This window comes from Castor canadensis, chromosome 8 (assembly GCF_047511655.1).
Source record: "Castor canadensis chromosome 8, mCasCan1.hap1v2, whole genome shotgun sequence".
In the NCBI taxonomy this organism is placed as follows: domain Eukaryota; kingdom Metazoa; phylum Chordata; class Mammalia; order Rodentia; family Castoridae; genus Castor; species Castor canadensis.
The window spans coordinates 29,547,710-29,566,997 of NC_133393.1; the positions used below are offsets into that span (position 1 = coordinate 29,547,710).

General features: G+C 41.6%; 2 protein-coding genes and 2 non-coding genes across 8 annotated transcripts in view; 1 reads left to right on the top strand and 3 right to left on the bottom strand.

The window, feature by feature from the left end:
* Window positions 1-9,631, top strand: part of Znf322 (zinc finger protein 322) — a 28,886-nt gene extending 19,255 nt beyond the window's left edge. For 4 of the 5 annotated variants that reach the window (XM_074082693.1, XM_074082694.1, XM_074082692.1 and 1 more), the window contains one exon: window positions 280-9,631. In XM_074082693.1, the coding sequence (XP_073938794.1) occupies window positions 462-1,670 (1,209 nt within the window). In that variant the 5' untranslated portion in view covers window positions 280-461 and the 3' untranslated portion in view covers window positions 1,671-9,631. The remainder of the gene's footprint in view (window positions 1-279) is intronic. The other variant, XR_012450718.1, reaches the window with a different exon arrangement.
* Window positions 7,633-12,594, bottom strand: Abt1 (activator of basal transcription 1). Its single transcript, XM_020163168.2, has 3 exons — window positions 12,305-12,594; window positions 11,410-11,612; window positions 7,633-11,074 (listed from the first exon to the last, which is right to left on the bottom strand). The coding sequence occupies exons 1-3, from the start codon at window positions 12,552-12,554 to the stop codon at window positions 10,694-10,696; spliced, it is 834 nt and encodes a 277-aa protein (XP_020018757.2). The 5' UTR covers window positions 12,555-12,594; the 3' UTR covers window positions 7,633-10,693.
* Window positions 12,595-14,428: 1,834 nt separating this feature from the next.
* Trnay-gua (transfer RNA tyrosine (anticodon GUA)) lies at window positions 14,429-14,513 on the bottom strand. The gene is given in 2 exon segments: window positions 14,429-14,464; window positions 14,477-14,513. It is a non-coding gene; the product is annotated as a tRNA-Tyr (tRNA).
* A 3,255-nt stretch (window positions 14,514-17,768) lies between these two features.
* On the bottom strand, window positions 17,769-17,856 carry Trnay-gua (transfer RNA tyrosine (anticodon GUA)). The gene is given in 2 exon segments: window positions 17,769-17,804; window positions 17,820-17,856. It is a non-coding gene; the product is annotated as a tRNA-Tyr (tRNA).
* Window positions 17,857-19,288: the final 1,432 nt, after the last annotated feature.

Below are 19,288 nucleotides of genomic sequence, written 5' to 3' on the forward strand. Positions count from 1 at the left end.
TTTTGTGTGACATTACCTTCAGGTGATGTATGATACATAAATGAATTTTGTGTTTAAACTTTGGTCCCATCCCCAGAGCATCTCATGTATATGCAGATATACCAAAATCTGAAATCCAAAGGATTTCTGCTCCCAAGCATTTTATATAATGGATCCATGCAAAACATAGAAGACTTACAGACTCTGATACAGATTTCAATCTTGTCTGTGGTGACTTTTAATTTTGAGGAGTCTTCTTAGTTATAGGAATATAAATATTGTTTCTACTTTGTCTCACAGGTTTGAAAGTACCAAGTAAGAAACTAATGTATATGATGCTGGAAACTTGTAAAGGCAAACTGCTTGTGACTGAAAGGCTTGAAGTAGACTTCCCTTCCAAGTTCTTGTCAAGAAAATGACTATGAAAGTAATGATGGGTCAAGAAGACCAGTGGAAAACTCCCTAGGAGACAGCCATAGAAAATGTACACTTCAGAAGAGAGATGTAATCAGAGAACTCAAAAAAGGAAATTTTATCATGTATGCCCTCAGAAGGGTAAAAAGATTTATATTCATGTACATGAGATTACTCAAATAGATAATCAAATATACCAGTGCCTTGAACGTGAAGAAAACTTTTGTGAAAACTTAGCACTTATTATGTGTGAGAGAACCCATACTGGGGAGAAACCATATAGATGTGATATGTGTGAGAAAACCTTCATCCAAAGCTCAGATCTTATTTCACACCAGAGGATCCACAATTATGAGAAACCTTATAAATGTAGCAAATGTGAGAAGAGCTTTTGGCATCACTTAGCCCTTTCAGGACACCAGAGAACACATGCAGGTAAAAAATTCTATACATGTGACATTTGTGGCAAGAATTTTGGTCAGAGCTCCGATCTGCTTGTCCATCAGCGAAGCCATACAGGTGAGAAACCCTATCTGTGTAGTGAGTGTGATAAGTGCTTCAGTCGAAGTACAAACCTCATAAGGCACAGAAGAACTCACACAGGTGAGAAACCATTTAAATGTCTGGAGTGTGAAAAAGCTTTTAGTGGGAAATCAGATCTTATTAGCCACCAGAGAACTCATACTGGTGAAAGGCCCTACAAATGTAACAAATGTGAGAAAAGTTATCGACACCGTTCAGCCTTCATTGTACATAAAAGAGTTCATACTGGAGAGAAGCCCTATAAGTGTGGTGCCTGTGAGAAATGCTTTGGCCAGAAATCAGACCTTATTGTACACCAGAGAGTCCACACAGGTGAGAAGCCGTATAAATGCTTGGAATGTATGAGAAGTTTTACTCGGAGTGCCAACCTAATTAGGCACCAGGCAACTCATACTCACACTTTTAAATGCCTTGAATATGAAAAAAGTTTCAACTGTAGCTCAGACCTTATTGTGCATCAGAGAATTCACATGGAAGAAAAACCACATCAGTGGTCTACATGTGAGAGTGGCTTCCTCCTAGGTATGGACTTTGTTTCCCAACAGAAAATGAGAACTCAAACAGAGGAACTACATTATAAATACAGTGTATGTGATAAAAGCTTCCACCAGAGCTCAGCACTTCTTCAACATCAGACAGTACACATTGGTGAAAAACCATATGTTTATAATGTGGGTGAGAAAGGTCTTGAGCTCAGCCCTCCCCATGCATCTGAAGCCTCACAAATGTCTTGACCAGACAAGAAGTTACAGTATCACAAAAAAAAAACATATTTACATGTCAAAACTCACTAAGATGAAGAACTCTAGGCAAATATCTGACTTTCCTCAGAGCTCAGACTTCAGTGGGGACAAGAGAACATAAAATTGTAGGAAATAGGAGAAAGGCTTTGACCTGCTCCAACAGAACATCTTGTCAGACACTCCAATGAGAATTTCCTCAAATGCCTTCAGTTTTGGAAAACCTTTACTCTGAGCTCAGACTTGGTCACTCATAAAAGGATTCATACAGGTAGGAAAACTTACACACACAGTGAGTATGAGAGCTTTCTAGCAGTGTCCAGCCCTCCTCATTGCAAGAGAATTTACACCAGAGAACAACTTTTTAAATGCCTTCAGTGTCAGCTGTGCTTGAGACAGTATGTACATCTTATTGGACATCAAAACCCACCCTGGGGATAAGCCCCAGCAAGTGTGGAGAAAAAGGCTTCTAACTAAACTCTTGACTTCCTTACCCATCAGAGAAGCCATACTGATGGAAAATTGTATATTTGTCTTGAGTGTGGCAAAAACATTGGAGAGCCTTACTTGGGTACCAAAAAAAAAAAAAGAAAATTGAGGAAAGACCTTACACGTGTCTAAAGAGAAAAGCTTGTCAATGATTAACATTTATGGTACATCAGGAAACTTGCATAAGTGGAAAAACAAACACAAATACGGAGTCTGAAAAAGCTTTGCTAGAAGCTCCTGTCATTATTGAGCCCCAAAGAACCCATTCTATGGAAAATTTTGCTCCAGTGAGAGAGCTAATTGTGGGTGAGAAAATGTGTACATATTATATGTATGAGAATTGTTCAATAGTTAGTTGGACCATATGGTAGAGATAACTTTAAATGAAGTCAGTATGGAAATAGGTTTTTAGGTACCCACAAGCTTGTTCTGGAAGGAGCTAGGGCAGGTCAAAATAGACCTGATGGGTAACTCAGGTAAAGATGCTTTTCTTTTATCTGAACCACTTAATGATTGCTTTACTTTCAGTTTTTAAAATTCAAAGATCCAATAAAGGAAAGTATTGTAACCTTGTGATATGCAGATATGGCATGTGCTCCTATTGGGGGAAAGGACTATTGATTTTGCCTCTTGATTTTTTTTTTTTTAGAATCTTGGATAGAATGGGAATAGTGTGTTCATAGTAATATGGCACCCTTTTGGAGGCTATGAAAAGATCTAAGAAGCTAGGGAGTAGTTATCCTAGATCAAAATTCTCCCAATAGTTTTTTCTCTGTGTATTCAACTTCAAACTTCATTTGAAGTTGAATACTCAGCTTTTTACTTAGTGTGGGTTGAGGCCTACCCTCAGATTTTTCCTTTTCCCTAAAGTATCTTCTGAGTTAGCACTGGTACTTGAAATTTCAAACAAGGATTCATTTCTTTTCAACTCAAAATACAAATTCTAGGATAATGGTTATGATGTTAGTACCCAGATTTTTGTGACTCAATTTATCTTTCTCAGCAATTAATACCTTTAGTTGTCTCCTAGCAAAAGGCTAGGGGAAGACTGAAATAAAAAAAAAAATGCCTGAATGGGCACAGAGAAAATACACATAATGATGCACTGTTAGTAAAGGAACAAAACTTTTTTTTTCTTTTGAATATCCTAACTCCCAAAATGGTGTATTTTTATTCCATTATCCTGCTGTTTGTACCAAATCAAGCCTCATAATGATACATTTTTTCATTTATTTCAGTTCTGCCAAGGAAAGAGAAAAATACCTTTAAGTCCCAGGGAAAGGATTGCAGTCATCACAATATAAGGTATAATTTGGCTTGGAATGCAGGATTCTAAATGCTAAAAGGGAAAAGTAGTTGGCAGGTTCACTGCAGTTTTAAGGATAAGCATTTGACTCCAATTGGATAATTATGATTATCTTTAACCTTGTCTAGAAAATGGTCACTTCTCAGTTTTTTCTTCTCTCAGATTAAAAGATATTTAAGACAAATGTTTCGAATTCCGGCAGTCTTTGGGATTCTGCAGACATGAATAAATATTTTGTTGTTGCTATTTGGAGTCCTCTGTTTTTGGTTTGATTTATCTAACAGATCCCTGCAGACTACATAAGTATTTGGATTCATGGAGTTGGCCAGCTGCTACTTGATGTATGGCTATAAGCTTTGATCCTAGTGACTGATTGCTGGTCATGATAATTTAGGGCCAGTGGATATAGCTCTTAATGGTAATAAGGAATCTGATTCTAGTTTTTTTCTTTTAGAATACAGATCCTGTAAGTTCATTTGATCTGACATGTTTCAGTAATTTTTATAAATAGCTCTTGTACCATGAAAAATTGCCCAGTGTGATAAAACATACAAGATGTATTTTTTTTTTTTTGGTGAAAATCATGCCTATCACTAGTATAAGTTTGACAATTGTAATACTTAAAAGGGTATTGAATGTGTGGCATGGCAGTAATGAAAATTAGCCCTGTGGCTGCTTATTAATCATTAGAGAGAGCTTGGAGAAGGGGACGGAGTTGGTATGATTACCAGGGCAGTGATTTGCCACTTCTGTCAACTAATCTTACTGGCAGTTGGCTCTAATCTCTAAGTAAAGTAACAATGGACATTCCTCAAACAGAGCACTTTGCTGGTAGGAAACAGGTCTGAGTGCTTTTTAACCATGGGGGAAAAGGTGTTGGTATTATTCATATAGCATAACCTGAGGTTGGAAAGGACCACTTGGGAGCCTGTAACCCAATCTAGAAGGTAACTTCTGGGATGGATGGAGGTTCCCTTGAAGCAGTGCCAACCTATATCTACCTCAGGTAAGTAGTTAGAGTAATTTTTTCAAGATTTCAGACCAAATGAGTTAAATTGTATTCACTCAGTGTACTCCTATGCTTTAATGTTTTTGTTTTCCCTTAATCCTTAAATAAATATTTGTTCTGAAAAATTCCATTTTTGTCTCATTATACTGTGCGAAATTAGCATTTCCCCTACACCTGCATTAGAATAAAGCAGATATTCATGTGATACGTTAGTTTGGTGGTGGTGATAATCATTGGACCATCTTTACAATTTTAAGACTTTTTGATGCTGAGACAAACTGGAATGGAAACCTGGAAGGAACATTGACTGTGCTGTGCTTTGGATATCAGATGCTTTTGGAGCCTTCCCACTGTGTTACATAAATAGTACAGAAAGGGGCAGTAGCTTGAACTGATCGTATTTGGGGCTCTGCTAAAATTCAGTAGGAAAAAAATAAACGTCTGTTTATGTGAGTGAGTGACACTTTCAAAATTAAGGAAAAAATTAATTTGCAGTTCCCAGTAGGATACACATTTGGCTCCAATTATTCCCTCATTGTCTTACTTGAATTGGAGTAGAAGGAGATGGTATGAAAATGGTTGCATTCATTTATTCTCCATTTTGTTTGCCCCAGTTTGTATCTGATCACTCTGCCAACAGAATAGTCCTAGTGTTTTACATGGCTTCTATTGTGAAAAGAGGATGGGAGGGGAAAATGACAATTGGCTGTATGAAAAGGGGAAGGGAAAATGGTAGTTTCAAATTTATTTCTCCCCCTGACATTCATAAAGTGGTGGGGTGAGACAAGGTGTGCAGCCTTTATGCTTTCTTGCCTTATTCAGAATGATGTCACATCCCAATATTGAGATGAGAGATAATTCTTTTTGTGTGGGGGGGGGATCGGATTTTGAACTCAGGACTTTGCACTTACAAAGCAGGAACTCTACCATTTGAGCCACACCTCCAGTCTGAGATGAGAAATATTTCTAACAATACTAGCAGTGGGGCCAGGCACAGTAGTTCACATCTGTGATCCCACCTACATTAGAGGCAGAGGTAGGAAGATCACGATCTCAGGCCAGCCATGGACAATAGTATGAGACCTTTAGTGAAAAATAACTGAAGCAGGGCTGGCGGAGTGGCTGAACTAACATAGAACACCTGCTTAGCAAGCATGCATGAAGCCCTGAATTCAAACCTTACTGCAGCCAAAAACCAGCTTAAAACCTTCACTGTCTCCATTTCTAAATGTTCACTTATCATCATGCCGCAGTCTGCCTTCTCTCCTTAATTCTGTACCTTCAGCCCTCTTAAACATCACCTTTGAACCAAAGTGGAATATGTCGTCTCCAACACTGCATTATTAGTTGCCTATTGCTTTTTTTTTCCTGTACTGAGCAACATAGTAATGATTCTTGCTGTCTAACATTTCATTAACTTCTATGTCCACTCTTCTCCCCACCCCCCAAAAAACATAGGCCCTGATCACTGCTTTCTCTACCTCAGAAAATTCATACATCTGTAGTGTTTGTTCACAAATTTAAATAATCTCCAAATTCTCACTCCCTGAAGTGCTAATTTTAAATTACAGAAATCCTGAAATTTTTCTCTTAAAAGGTCAAGTCATGTAAAATAGAAATCATTTTCATTTTCTCTGGCCCCTGCCAACCACTGACCCATGTCCTAATTTCTCCATTAGGATTGACAACACCATCTTTGCTAAGCCAAAAATCATGTTTCTCTCCTCCCTTGCCTACCCAGGTAGGTAACCAGGTCCTAACATTTGCTTCATGATTCTTACACTTACTCATTTTCATTCTTCCCATTACCACTCTAGTCCAGAAACATTAATTTGTCTTGATTTTTGCAATAATCTCAATTTCTCTTCATCTCCAATTCATCTTACTCAGTTCAGTGGATTTACCTAAACCACTTAAGCTTGATGTGACGACATCCTAACTGCTACTTTTAACTGTGTGGTAGCTACTACAGTTATAATTCTTTTTTCCATAGTTGACTCTCCAGAGATCTTATCTCTGAATCCAGTATGACAAATGTCAAAGTTGAGCTCATGATAGTTGTCTAAGGATGCTGTTGCAAATACATACATGCACCAAGTTCAAAAGGAATAAATGAACCTTGTGTGCCAGATGGCTACAGAATGACCCCAGAGCCAATAGCTTTCCACATGGGCAAATGAAATGAAACATCAGGATTTAATAAAAGGTACCAAAAGTAAAAATTAACAAAGGCATCAAAGAATGGTAGTCAAAAACATTAGAAAGCACTGTTTGAGTGTTGAAGTGAGGAAAAACTGGTGAGAATGAAAACTTGAATTCATGTGTAAGCCATAGTTTAAAAGTACAGTAAGCTGCTTTGAGTATGCTGCAAACATTTCTTTGTTCCATCAGGTAGTTTTACTACTGCTCCAACAATGGCTTATTCCATTAGGAGCTTTCAGAAATGAGTCTTTAACTATGCAAAAATCACATGTATGAATAATTAACAGCATGGATATTGGAACCAGACTTCCTGGCTTAAATCCAGGACTTAAACTTGGCTGTTACCTATTAGGCTTAACAATGTAAGCCAGGTGTGGTGGTACATATCTGTAATCCCAGTTACTATGGAGGGAGCAGGACAGCCAGTTTGAAGCCAGCCAGGCAGTTTCTGAGATCCTATCTCACAAAATACAAACAAAAGGGTTCAGTGTGTAGCTCAAATGGTAGAGTGCTTTTTGAGGCCCTGGATTCAATCCCCAATACCAAACAAAAGGGTTGAAGATGGGGAGGAGGGCTGGTGGAGTGGCTTAGGTGGTAGCATGAGGTCCTGAGTTCAAATACCAGTGCCATCAAAAAAAAAAAAAGCCTCCTGTAAAACTATCACATCTACCTCAAAGTGTTCTAAGGATAATTATTTAACTTTCCCATAGCCTTATTACAGCTTTGATAATTTAGAAAGCTTTTTTGGTTTTGTTTTCCTGTTTGTTCCTAAGCATCATATAAAGGGAAGTCTTACTTTTATTTGCTGTTTCAGTATCATCAAAAGGAAACAAAGAATTTTGCCAATAAACCCGTATCCCTCTTTGGAAGGACCCTATAGGACTAAGGTGGAGGGAACATTCCTAGTAGGTAGAAAAATATGAAGCTTATATATTTAAAAAACAAGCCACTTCAAATTTTTAAGTTTAATCAAAATCACACATGTAATTTCCTAGCAGGTTACAATTTCCTGTTCAAAACTGTCTTTTGTATTTATTTTTTAAATTCAAGTTTTATTTCCCAGCAAAAAATCAGTGCATGCTTATTCCTAAGTTTTTCACAAATGTAAAATGAAAGAAAGGACAAACGAATGAATGAATAGAAAAAAAATACACAAACTCATACTTGAACAGAGAATGTGAGAATCTCTTAATAACAATCTGGTGAATTCTATTTTTGGGGGAGCCCAGAGCAAAATTTTACTGATCTGAAATAATGTATAAACAGTTTACAACCTTCTTTTAAAATTCTATAAACATGTGTCTCAAACGTTTGAAAAATACCCTTTCTGATACAAATAGAAGAAAAATGAAAGTTACTCATAATGTCAACATTTTACGTGTAAGTTTCAAAGACATATGTATGGGCTGGTTGTGTGGCTCAAGTGGTACAGCATTTACCTTGCAAGCACAAAGTCCTGAGTTCAAACCCCAGTACTGCAAAAACAAATACATACACACACACACTCTTCTATCCATCCCTTTATTGATACTGAAGAATATATACTATTCCTCATTCTAAGAGTGTTGCCATATAGGTGACAAAATGTGATTACTCTAACCAAAGTGAATGCTCAACACAAGTTCCAGCTGAAAATTCAGCTTTACATTGAAAATTATAAATTGTGAAATTCTCACAGCTCTCTGTGTATTTTGTCTCTCAAAATGGTGTGGTATCCAAAGAGTTAATTGAAAGTACTAGAAATATGCCTTAGAGCAATGAAGTCACCAAATTAGCACAGGGAAGGATTAGAAGGACCATGAAGTAGGCTTGATAGAGAATAAACTGTTCCACATTTAAAAAGGGAACCAAAGTAATACTGCATGTAAATATACATTATTGCCTATGAAGACACAACCTCTGATTTCTACTTCCCAATTCCTCATACCACATATACCCAATTGCATACACAGGAACTGTGCACCCACATTTTGTTCTGCAGGCTAGAGCTGAAAGATTTTTTATGTATTTTTTGGTTTGATAAAACCAAAAGAACAGGTGATGTGCACATGTATGAACAGCACATCTATTGTCAGAATGAGGTTTTGTGTGAATGTGTTTGTATGTGTGCAGCCCTCTAGGAACACAGTATCAGTTAAGTTTCATTGGGTTGCTGTTGCTCCCTAAGCACATCTGAAATGAGAAGAATTTCAGTAGGTATGAGTAGGTGAAGGTAATCCAAAAACAGCTGAGCAGAGCTACATGAGTTCACATTCCAGTAAACACAGTAGGAAATTGAATATATCTGAAGTGTCCAAAATATAGCTAGATAAGAGAACAAGGATGGGAATGTCTTGAGACCAGATTTTAAATTGTAGAGTGGGTCACTGAAGAATCATCAACCTTGGACAGGCAGTCTCTACCTGTTTACTAAAAATTCAGAGCTATCAAGCAAATCATCTCAATCAGTAATATTCAAATATGTGAATATAACCCTAGAATTAACTAGAATTAGTTCAGTATATAAATCTGTACTTGATCTTAGCCAAAAGGCCGAGAAGCTATTAATTGAGTATATCTAAACATGGTTAGCAATCAACGAAAGGGGCATAACAAGGGTGAGTTTTATCATCAGAATGCAATGAATTCTTATAAAAGTGCACATCAGAATCACTACATTTAAAAAAAAAATCTTTTTCCCAAGAAGTTGGCCATAAAAGAAAATGCTAACATGTATATAACATGTTACATAAATGACTAAATGGCCAGGTACTAGTGGCTCACACCTGTAATCCTAACTACTCAGGAGGCAGAGATCAGGAGGTTTGAAGCCAGCTGGAGCAAATAGGTTGAGAGACCGTATGTCAAAAAAAATCTCTGCACAAAAAAAGGGCTGGTGGGGTGAATCAAGGTGTAGGCCCTGAGTTCAAACCCCAGTACTGCAAAAAAAAAAAAAAAAAAAAGACTAAATGTAGTAAGTAAAATCATTTCGGTCAGATGTAATCCTAGTTTTTCAAGCAGGTCTCATACACTTGAATAAGAATTTTTAAAATTTTGGATGAACGATCCTAGAGTATAAACTTTATTCTGAGAAAGCCTATCTTTAAAAAATGATGGCATTTACTATTTATGGACTAACAAAGTATTATTTTTAAGTACACTGGACATGAAGAATATCATCTATAAGCAATAAGGAAATAGCTTAAGAATTTAGTCTATTCAGTTTTTTTTGGGGGGGGGCTTTTTTTGCCCATACTGGGGATTTGAACTGTTTCCTCAAATAGTAGCTGAATAAATGTTGAATTAGATGATAAACTAGGCCAGGAAACTACATAGGGGGTTAAAAAAAACAAAAAACCGGGGTCCAGGTTGAATGGGGTCTCTGAGACGAGGAGATGAAGTGAAAGTAAATGAATGGAGCAAGATGAAACATGAAACTTACCCAATGACTCCCACCCCAAAAATATGTAATTTTTTTCTTTTCTATAAATACATTTGGAAGGAAGTTCACAACCCATTCACTCTAGTACCTGTTAATTTTTTCTAAACATTAAGGATGTTGCTACTGCTCTTACCTGCAGAACAAAATTGCCTAAACTAGCCATTGTCACTAATTAAAAATAAAGGCCATTCCTGGAACCAGAAAATGGGTTTTTAGGGAACCTCACTAGGAAAGAGGCAGGCAGCCAAAGTCAAGTTGAAACAAGTGATGGAGTGCCTCAAATGGTAGAGCACCTATCTAGCAAGCCCAAAGCCATAAATTCAACCCCATATTACCCCTATCCCCCCAACAAAGGATCAGGCATCTACAGTAGTCAGAATCATGCTAGTATAAATAAGGTACCTCAGCCAGAAACTGAGAGGAGTCAGGTAAGGGGATGAGGAAGCCCACAAAACTTCCATGTCTGGACCTTCACTAGACTCCTGGTCTGAGAAACAAGCAAAAAATGCCTGCCTGGATAGTCATTTATCATTCTAGCATGAGGTAGAGAGGTAGGGCAGAGCTAGGAAGTGAAGGGGCCTCACTGTCCCTCAAGAGTCCCTGGCCAGCGAGGGTTTGTCCATGCTCTCTGAACATGTTGGGGCTCCAAAGATCCTGGCAAGGAGACCTCGGTTGGAGCGAGCCTGGTCCTGGGCAGTAGCCAGGCGAGCCCTTTCACGACCTCCTGGCCGTGCGGCTTTCCGGGCCCTTAGCTCCTGCTCTGTAGGACGCTGGGTAAATGTCCAGGAGCCATCCGGACGGGCAGGATCGCCATCAGCAGTAAGGAAGCGTTGTCCCCGCTCTACACTTTGAAGATAGAAGTCAGTCTCACGCTTGGCCTGAGCAACCTCTGCTCTTAGGCGCTGACGGCGCACCTGGCGCTCAAAGGCAAGATGTTCGCTGAGGTGGGACCACGTAAAACGGTGCAAATACTGTGGGCAGAAACACACAAAAATAAGTGGCTGGGCGCTGATGTCTGAAACCTGTAATCCTTGCTATTTGGGAAGCTGAGATCAGGAGGGCTGTGGTTTGAAGCCAGCGCCGGCAAATAGTTCCTGAGACCCTATCTTGACAATACCTGGAGCAGTGGCACAAGTGGTAGAGCGCCTGCCTAACAAGCGTGAGACCCTGAGTTCAAACTCCAGTGCCAACACACACACACACACACACACACACACACACACAAAACCTCAGGATCTCAAGATAGGGCAGATCAAGAAAGAGAAATCAGGCTTAGAAGTGTGGCAGAACTGGCCTAAAGCCTCACCTTAAGGTTCCATAGGTCATAACGGAAGGGGCTACGCCTGCGGGCACCCATGGGTGTGTTGTGTAGACTGGCTGCCACGCGCTTGGCTATGCGCTTATCTCGGAACTCCACCCAGCCCTCAGTATAGTCTTTGCTGTACTTGGATCCCTTTTTTCCTCCTGAAGCCGCCGCTGCCTTCTTCTTCTTGCGTCTTACGAACTGGTCTGCGGGTCAAAGACAAAGTTGGTTAGGAGACCCACCGAGCACCCACACTGATGAACTTCCCATAGGCCATAATGTTCTCCAAGCCTGCTTGCCAGGGTCCCACCTCAGTCTTTGACCGAGAGGGTAAAAGGTGCATACTTTCCGCCATGCACCCTTTCTTTTTTCTCACTCAATCCTCTTCAAATGTCAACTCTTAATCAGGTCTTCCTGAACACTTACTTAAAACCTGTAATGGCCCCCAACATCAATTCCAATTAGTGCCTGTAAGAAAGCGGGAGGTGGAGGAAGGCTAATTACACTCTTTCTCTCTCCCTCACTCCCTCTCACTCTCTCTTGACGTGTCCCGCGATAACACAGGGATGTGTTCAGTTTTGCAGAAATGCCATTGAGACATTTTACATATGAGTACAGACAGGTCCGGAGAAGTGGGTGGAGCCAGAATCAGAACCAAATGCTAACTAACAATCCGAGAATTAAGGCACCAAGCACACCTGCTACTCGTCCTGCCAGCCTCCCTCTTTCCCCAGTCCTAGCCTCTTAAGAGACATGCGCACTACCGATTTACCAGCCTGAAAGAGAGCCAGCCTCCTCTACCTCAACACTGTGTAACCGAGGGGTCCGGACCTGAGTGCCTACCCACTCGCTTTGAGTGCCATCACCCTCCGTACACTGCCAGGGCCTGAGTACTTACCCTCAGCCTGAAAGAAAACGCGTCCAACCTCACCATAGGCACTGAGAAGGTTGCGTACGTGCAGGGGCCTGAATCGCGGTGGGATGTGGCCTAGGTACACAATACCCGGCACTACCCGCTTTTTGCTGCCGCAAGCCGCTTCTCCAGGTTCTTCCTGCTCCTCCTCCTCCTCCTCCTCCTCCTCTGGTTTCTGGTCTGTCCCTTCCAGCGGCTCTTGCTCCGCAGCTGTCTTCAATTCCTCTGCCTCCATGCTGGCTGATGCGCACAGCACGACAGCCGTAAAGCTATCAGTTTCGATTCACGCACTTTGTGTGCGACGTCCTACAGCGAGGAGGCGGGGCCGGGATGGTAATAGCAAATGAAATAAAAAGCTTGGGCAACGCGGTCGGGTCCAGGAAAAGGCAAAGTAGGTAAGGCAAATGTGCGTGTGGTCACAGGCGAGATTCAGATCATGCGGCTGGATGAAAGCTCCGGCTAGCACAGCAGACATTACTCCGGGGTTGAGAGGCAGAACTGGAAAAAAGCAGATTCCCAAGTGTGACATAGAGAACGCCTTTGTGTGGCTCAAAAAGACGGTTTGACGCAAGCTCTTCTGGGAATTTTGCAGGACAATTTTGTTTCTTTGTTCTAGCGATCAGAATAGAATTTTATTCAAGCATCCTGTGCGAATGCGGCTCATGACTCACCTTTAAAGTTTTCAAGTCAATTTATAAATTTGGGTGTGGAAGTTTTGAATGTTTTAAAAATAAAATATTTAAATGTAGCTTATTTTTGCAAATTTAATTGGATTTAAGTTTTGAAATTATAAGTTGTGCACTTTTAATATTTTAAATTTAACCTTGTGAATATTTAAAAATTTTAAATATGAATTAAAGGACTTGTCTCCCATTATGCATTGCGTTAATATGTTATCATATATACACATTTACATTACAAATACGTGTGATCAGTTACACGACTGGGGCTGTCTATCCCCAGGCAGCGCGCTTAGTTCTGCCGTTCCAAGTCCTGGCCTTATAGACTTCTGTTCAGACCACACGCTGCTTTTCCTTCCACGAGCGCAACGGAAGAACCGATGAGGCCTTGGCGATGCCTGCACTAAAGTCCTGGCCACTGGCCGGGCACAGGAGCTTGGCCTTATCCAGTTCTCCCCCGAGGACTCACCCACCAGCAGACTCCGCGCCTTTGGGGCGTCGCGGGTCTCTCCGCCCGCACCAGCCGCCCGGCAGACTGCAAAGGGCAGCGCGGGGAACTGTGCAGGGAAAAAAAACCTGTCTGCTTTCTGGAAGGTGTCCAGGATGAAGCTGAGGACGATCAATATAAATCTGCCTTAGCTACTACAGCCTGACAAAATGTCCCATCCTGCTCCAGCCACCGTGCAGTGTAGCCCAGAATACAAAAGAGGGGACAGATATATCTACAGTTATAGAGATGAGAATACTTGCTGGACTGGCCCGAGTATATTTCTGAAGTACCAAGGCGCTGCATTTTTTTTTTTCATGGAGTGTCTAGAGTTCTAATAGCTAGACTCCTTCAATTTTCACACGCCTACTTCATTAATTTTATTGACAACTTTCTGGGGACAGGGGTCCAGTTAGAGGAACAACGGTCTCCGCTTTTAATTCTTAATACTGATGTCTTCAAACACAGTAACAGTGAATGAAAACAAACCTTGGGGTTACTTCAAAGGATCGGGAGATAAAGAGAGGGACACATGTGAACAGATAATTCAAGAGTGTCAGGTGTGCCAGTGTTAAATGGTAGCACTCAGTACTATTTTCTCTATTTGTGTATGTTTGGAATTGTTATTAATAAAGTATTCACGTTAAGTACCAATGTAACAGGGGATCACCAAGTCTCCAAAAGAAAATTAAAAGGAAAATCTTGATGCAGGATGTCTTTCATTACCCACTCGCCTATGACGGCTTCTCAGATGGGTGAAAAGTCAATGTTCCACCAGCTTGAGGCAACCTTTCTTAGCTTCCTTTGTTCAATAAATGAGAGTAGTTGATTTTGGTCTCTTCTCCCCTACTCCTTGTATAAACTCAAATGACGTTGTTTTCATAGTACAAACTTCCTTAAAAGCCGAGAGTCCGAGGTCCACAGAATGTTTCAAAAGGCAATTCCTTCGAGCCGGAGTCGAACCAGCGACCTAAGGATGACCAGCAACACCTACAGTCCTCCGCTCTACCAACTGAGCTACCGAAGGATGCTAACTGAGATTTCCCAAGATATTCTAAGTACATAGTTGACGATTTTTAGTTTTGGCTATCTTTCAGCTATTTTTGAAGACAAATACAAGGAAGTCTTGTAAGGTATTAGTAATATTCTAAAATTGTTCTGGTTGGTGACAAGCCTATAATTAGCTCGTTTCCTTCAGCGTTTAAGATTTGTGCTTTTTAGTGTATTTCACATAGGTCTTTAAAAGTTTCCACCAATGTTTCTTGTACCGGTCACTTAGATAGGATCATCATCTTAATTGTACTTCTGCGGTCTTGTCCCCTTAGAGCCTTTCTCTACTGAAATTGGGTAATGATAAGGTTATCGTAAACCAGACAAATCGGGTTCAAACTCACGGTCTTGAAGTGGAGTTACAGCCCAGTTACTGCTTCTCTTTCAAAAATAAGGGAAATGGAGATGGACACAAATGCACTAGACTCAAACTTAGGAGGCGTTTTTCTTTGCGTGTGTGTGTTTAGGAATTGGGTGGCACTATTATATTGCACAATTAGTGTGCGTCAAGTACATGGAAAAATACTTCAAAAAAATTTTTTATGAGGAGTTGAAGGTGCGGCTCAAGTGGTAAAGCACTTGTCTAGCAAGTGCCAGGCTCTAAGTTTCAAAGCCCAGTACCACCAAAAAAAATTTTTAAATGTGAACATTTATTAGCATGCTGTCATGCTTAGCTAACAAGCACATGTATCGTTCAGCTTCGGAGCCTAAGACAGAAATGACCAGCAAACAGGAAGTCCTCTAGAAACTTTTTATGGAATTTATAAATTTTGAAAATCATGAATTATGAAATTTATGGAAAACCTGGTGAATTTATCTATAAGAGATAATCACTTATTAAAGTTGAAGTTCTCCATTACCATAGTCTTGGAAAAAATACTTTTCTTCAAAAGATCCTTCCTATGAGTCCTTCGAAAAATATCTTTATTTAGCTCCTTTCAATTATTCAGCTGAATTCCGTTTTTCGGAGAAACTTAAGAATACAGCCGATCTCGCTTGAATTTGGGAGGTCCGCACAAGCGCAACGGGGTCGCGTGTCAACAGCAGCCTCCCTCAGCTGTCACTAGGACATCGCGGCTGTTTTTAAAACCCTCGTGGCTGCTCCGGGAGATTCAAGTCCAAATGCCAGAGCCTGGAGGACACTCCAGCGCAGCTGCGGACGCTAGGAAGAGACTTCGCTCCACTCGCAGGACCCTCCCCAACTGTTCTGGCCGCCTCTCCAACAGCGACTTTGCTTCTGAAGACTTTGTTTTCTCAGTGACAGCTTCAGATGACCCTTAGGTGACCCCGCCGACAGCCAAGAGACAAGACTGGGACAGTTGCCGCTCCAGCATCACAGCGGTCCTCAATCAGGTCGTAAAGGAGCAACGCCCTCAAAACACCTAATGCGCATGCGTGACTGGTATCTCAGCAACGCTCCTTCCCGGGCCTTAGGTGCTGCTCCTGTGCTGTGAGTCCGTCCCTCATTCAAGCCTCATCCGGTAGTTTTGTTCCCTATTTGTGGCCTTTTATCATAGGCAGAGTGGGCGGCTGAGCTGGTTGCACAAATTAAAGGCAACTCCCCGGGCCGCCCACCCCTGGCACGCCCTGCGAGGTCTAGATGGCTGAAAAGTTCCAGAGAGCGACCGGAAGCAGAGACCGCGGGAGCCGAAGGGAAACTGCGGAAGTGCGGTGGCCGCGGGGAGGCGAAGGCTGTGAGAAGTTACAGCAGAGGTGCGAGGTGCTGCAGCCTCTGCCGCCGGAAGACTTCCAGAACGCAGCCGAGTGTTACTAGTTGTGGCTACCAACGAACTGTTAGCGCTTAAGAGCTGCGGGTCCCCGACACCCCGGCGCAGAACTGTAACATTAGGCGCTGGGCGGCTGGCACAGAGCTGTAACACCGAGCCTAGGGTCCCGACACCCGAGGCTCAGAGTTGCTGACACTAAGGAAGTTGCGCTTTGCCTTTTCACGGTTTCCATCTGAACGGAGAAAAAGAACCCACAGACAATCGGGCTGTGACACACCTGCTGGGGTCGCCTTACCCTCTCCAGCGCTGGGCCTCGGCCCTTCACCTTCGCCCCGGTCCCCCCCACCCGCACTCATTGCGGGGCCCCTTTTTATTTGTTACTAATGTCTGCATCATTTGTATATATCGCCTTTACGGGACGATACAAATTTTTCACCCCAGTTCTAGTCCTAGTCTTCGTTGTAAACACGAAGCTACCTAGCTAGGACACAAGCGGGCGGTGGATATGTACTCAGTTACAAAGAAGTTTGAAGTGTTTCCCTTGGACAGGTCCCAGTTACATTACTAAAATTACTCAGCTCCGGGCTGCCGCTTCTTCCGCTCGTTGTCACTGGCACTTCCCCTCCTCCCCCTGCCCCATTTTTGTTTGCTTGTTTTTTGTTTTGTTTGTGTAACAGAGTCTTGCTATGTAGTCCAGGATAATTGACCTGCAATTCGTGATCCTCCTGTCCCAGCCTCCCGAAGGCTGGGATTACAGTCGTGTACCACCATCACTGGTTCAGTGTTAAACTGTAATAGAGAACTTTTCAATTGTCTCCACTCCTAAGGGAAGACAGAAGAGGGCGTAGAGAGTGGATTCTGCCCCCGTTTTCATCCTTAACACTGACCTTTCCTAAACACTACAACAATAGGTGAAATGAGAGTACATCTTGAATAGGAGTAGAAAGATCGGGGGCGCGGCCGATGTATACTTGGGGCACATGATGCAAAATAGACTGAATTGATGGCTGTATCTGGGTGGCGGGTACGCTGAAGTTGTGCTTTAGGTTATAAAGATTGTTCAAAAAGTACTAAAATAACAGAGGACCTCAAAGCCTGTCTCATATCCTAATCTCCAATTTAAACAATGTGAGACCCTGCCCCCACACTGAGCTAAACTCGTTCGCGGGCTCTGGCTGTGGTTTGTTGGTCGGCTGTTCACTCTAATGGAGGAGGAGGCAAGAGAGAATAAAAACTGCATTTGATTATCACTAGGCAGAACAGGGTTGGGAAGTGGGAGCCAGCTGGGACTGGGGACTAGATGGGGGGCGGCGGGACGGAGAAGGGGAGGATGCTGAGAGGTATGACTTCCTTAGGTCTTTTTTCGGCGACCCAACTACCTTTCCTTGAATCAGCATGTCTCTGGTTTATTCTGGACATACTTTATACACATAAATTTAAAAGGCCTACCTTCCGTTAGAAAATTTGTGTTACAGAATATTTAGGTTTGTAGATCAAAACTCTCGTCCTTCGAGCCGGATTCGAACCAGCGACCTAAGGATAACCAGGGGATTCATCTACAGTCCTCCGCTCTACCAACTGAGCTACCGAAGGACACGTAAGCTGTTTTCGTTTATGAGGTCTAAATACTGAATAAATATTCTAATATATATATATATGTAAAATTCGTCCAGTTACATATCAAAGACATCAGGATATTACTACTCTTTCTCAAAAGCGCTGACTTGGCTTAATAAATTATATGGTTGCCATACATATAGTACATACAACTAGGAGGAAGAGGATCCCGGGTTGTGAACAAAGCAATGTCTGGTGCATTTTGGTACGCTTGACATTCTCTTTAAGTCAAATGGGAAATTGCATAGTTCGACATTTGATAAAACTTAAGTTTGAATTTTAAGATATTCCAGATCTTCATCCACCTCTGGAAATTGGAGAATTTAATATTTAATCCAATGTTAATGGAAACCACAACTCCCGACTCATTACTGAAAATCCCAGGCAAACTATCTGATTTAGTCAGTCGTGCCAAAGCACTGTCAGTGGATCTGAGCTGTGGATTTGGGCTAATTTTCTTTCATTCTAATTCCATGCCAAATTGGGTAAAATCTGTCCGGGGACAAGTGAGGAGAAAATCTAGGTGGTGATGAGAATCAGGGCTAGGCTGACCTTGAGCCAAGTTTTAAGATGAATAGCGGGTTTCAACACACACTTTAAATATCTGAGTTTTAAACTCTCTTGTCTGTGGAGGGAAGGGAAAGGGTTTCTTCCCACAGAGAGTTACCACTTTTTGTCAGCCCTGATAGTAATGAAAAAGCGAAAGAGAAGAGCAAGTAATAAGGGCCATCTAACAATCTTGGAAAGTCTTACTAGGGATGCCCTGTATAGCATAGGGCCAAAGAGTCACTTTCTTAAGATGTTTTGCCTTCTCCATTTCAACTTTATCATCTTGCTCCAAAGAGACTGTATAATAAACATTAAACCCAAATAGGAAGTCTCTTTTGGTGGAATTTCAGTAAAAGAAAGAGTTGGAGGTACAGATGTTGGGTGAGGGCCCTTCATACGGCTTTCTCATAAGCCGACAAGGCAATGCCTAGCAGACTCCCTCTTCACAACCAGCTTCGGTTGAACAGTACCTCGCATTCAGCCCCTGGAATACCACCTGGTATAATAGAAGAAAAAAAGCCGATTCCTTTTGTCTTTTTGCAAAGACTCTGCCTCTTTCTTAATTTTATTTCAAAAATATAACTGTACACTGCTGGAAATAAGGCCTACAGAAGCCAGAATGAAGAAAAATTAAATGAGGGAGAATGCCTCCTCGGGGCTGTGATAAAGCCCGGAGCTTAAGGACACTCGTAGATCTGTAGTGGCTCTGTTTCTGGGGCCAACTGCAGAAGTTTTAGGGATGGGAGAATTAATGGGAACTATTATGTAGGTCAAGGCCGAGCCTCATTGCTTGAGAAATTTAATTTTCCTTCGTGATGAATCCGCAGTTTCCTTCCAGCATGTGGTTTCCGTAGATAGG

What these genes read in the sequence shown, in the direction of transcription:
- Abt1 (XM_020163168.2), bottom strand. Translation starts at nt 12,554, where the DNA reads ATGGAGGCAGAGGAATTGAAGACAGCTGCGGAGCAAGAGCCGCTGGAA. An exon ending in CGTTTTCTTTCAGGCTGAGG is followed by an intron (nt 11,613 to 12,304) that starts GTAAGTACTCAG and finishes TTTGACCCGCAG; the next exon opens with ACCAGTTCGTAAGACGCAAG. An exon ending in ATGACCTATGGAACCTTAAG is followed by an intron (nt 11,075 to 11,409) that starts GTGAGGCTTTAG and finishes TTCTGCCCACAG; the next exon opens with TATTTGCACCGTTTTACGTG.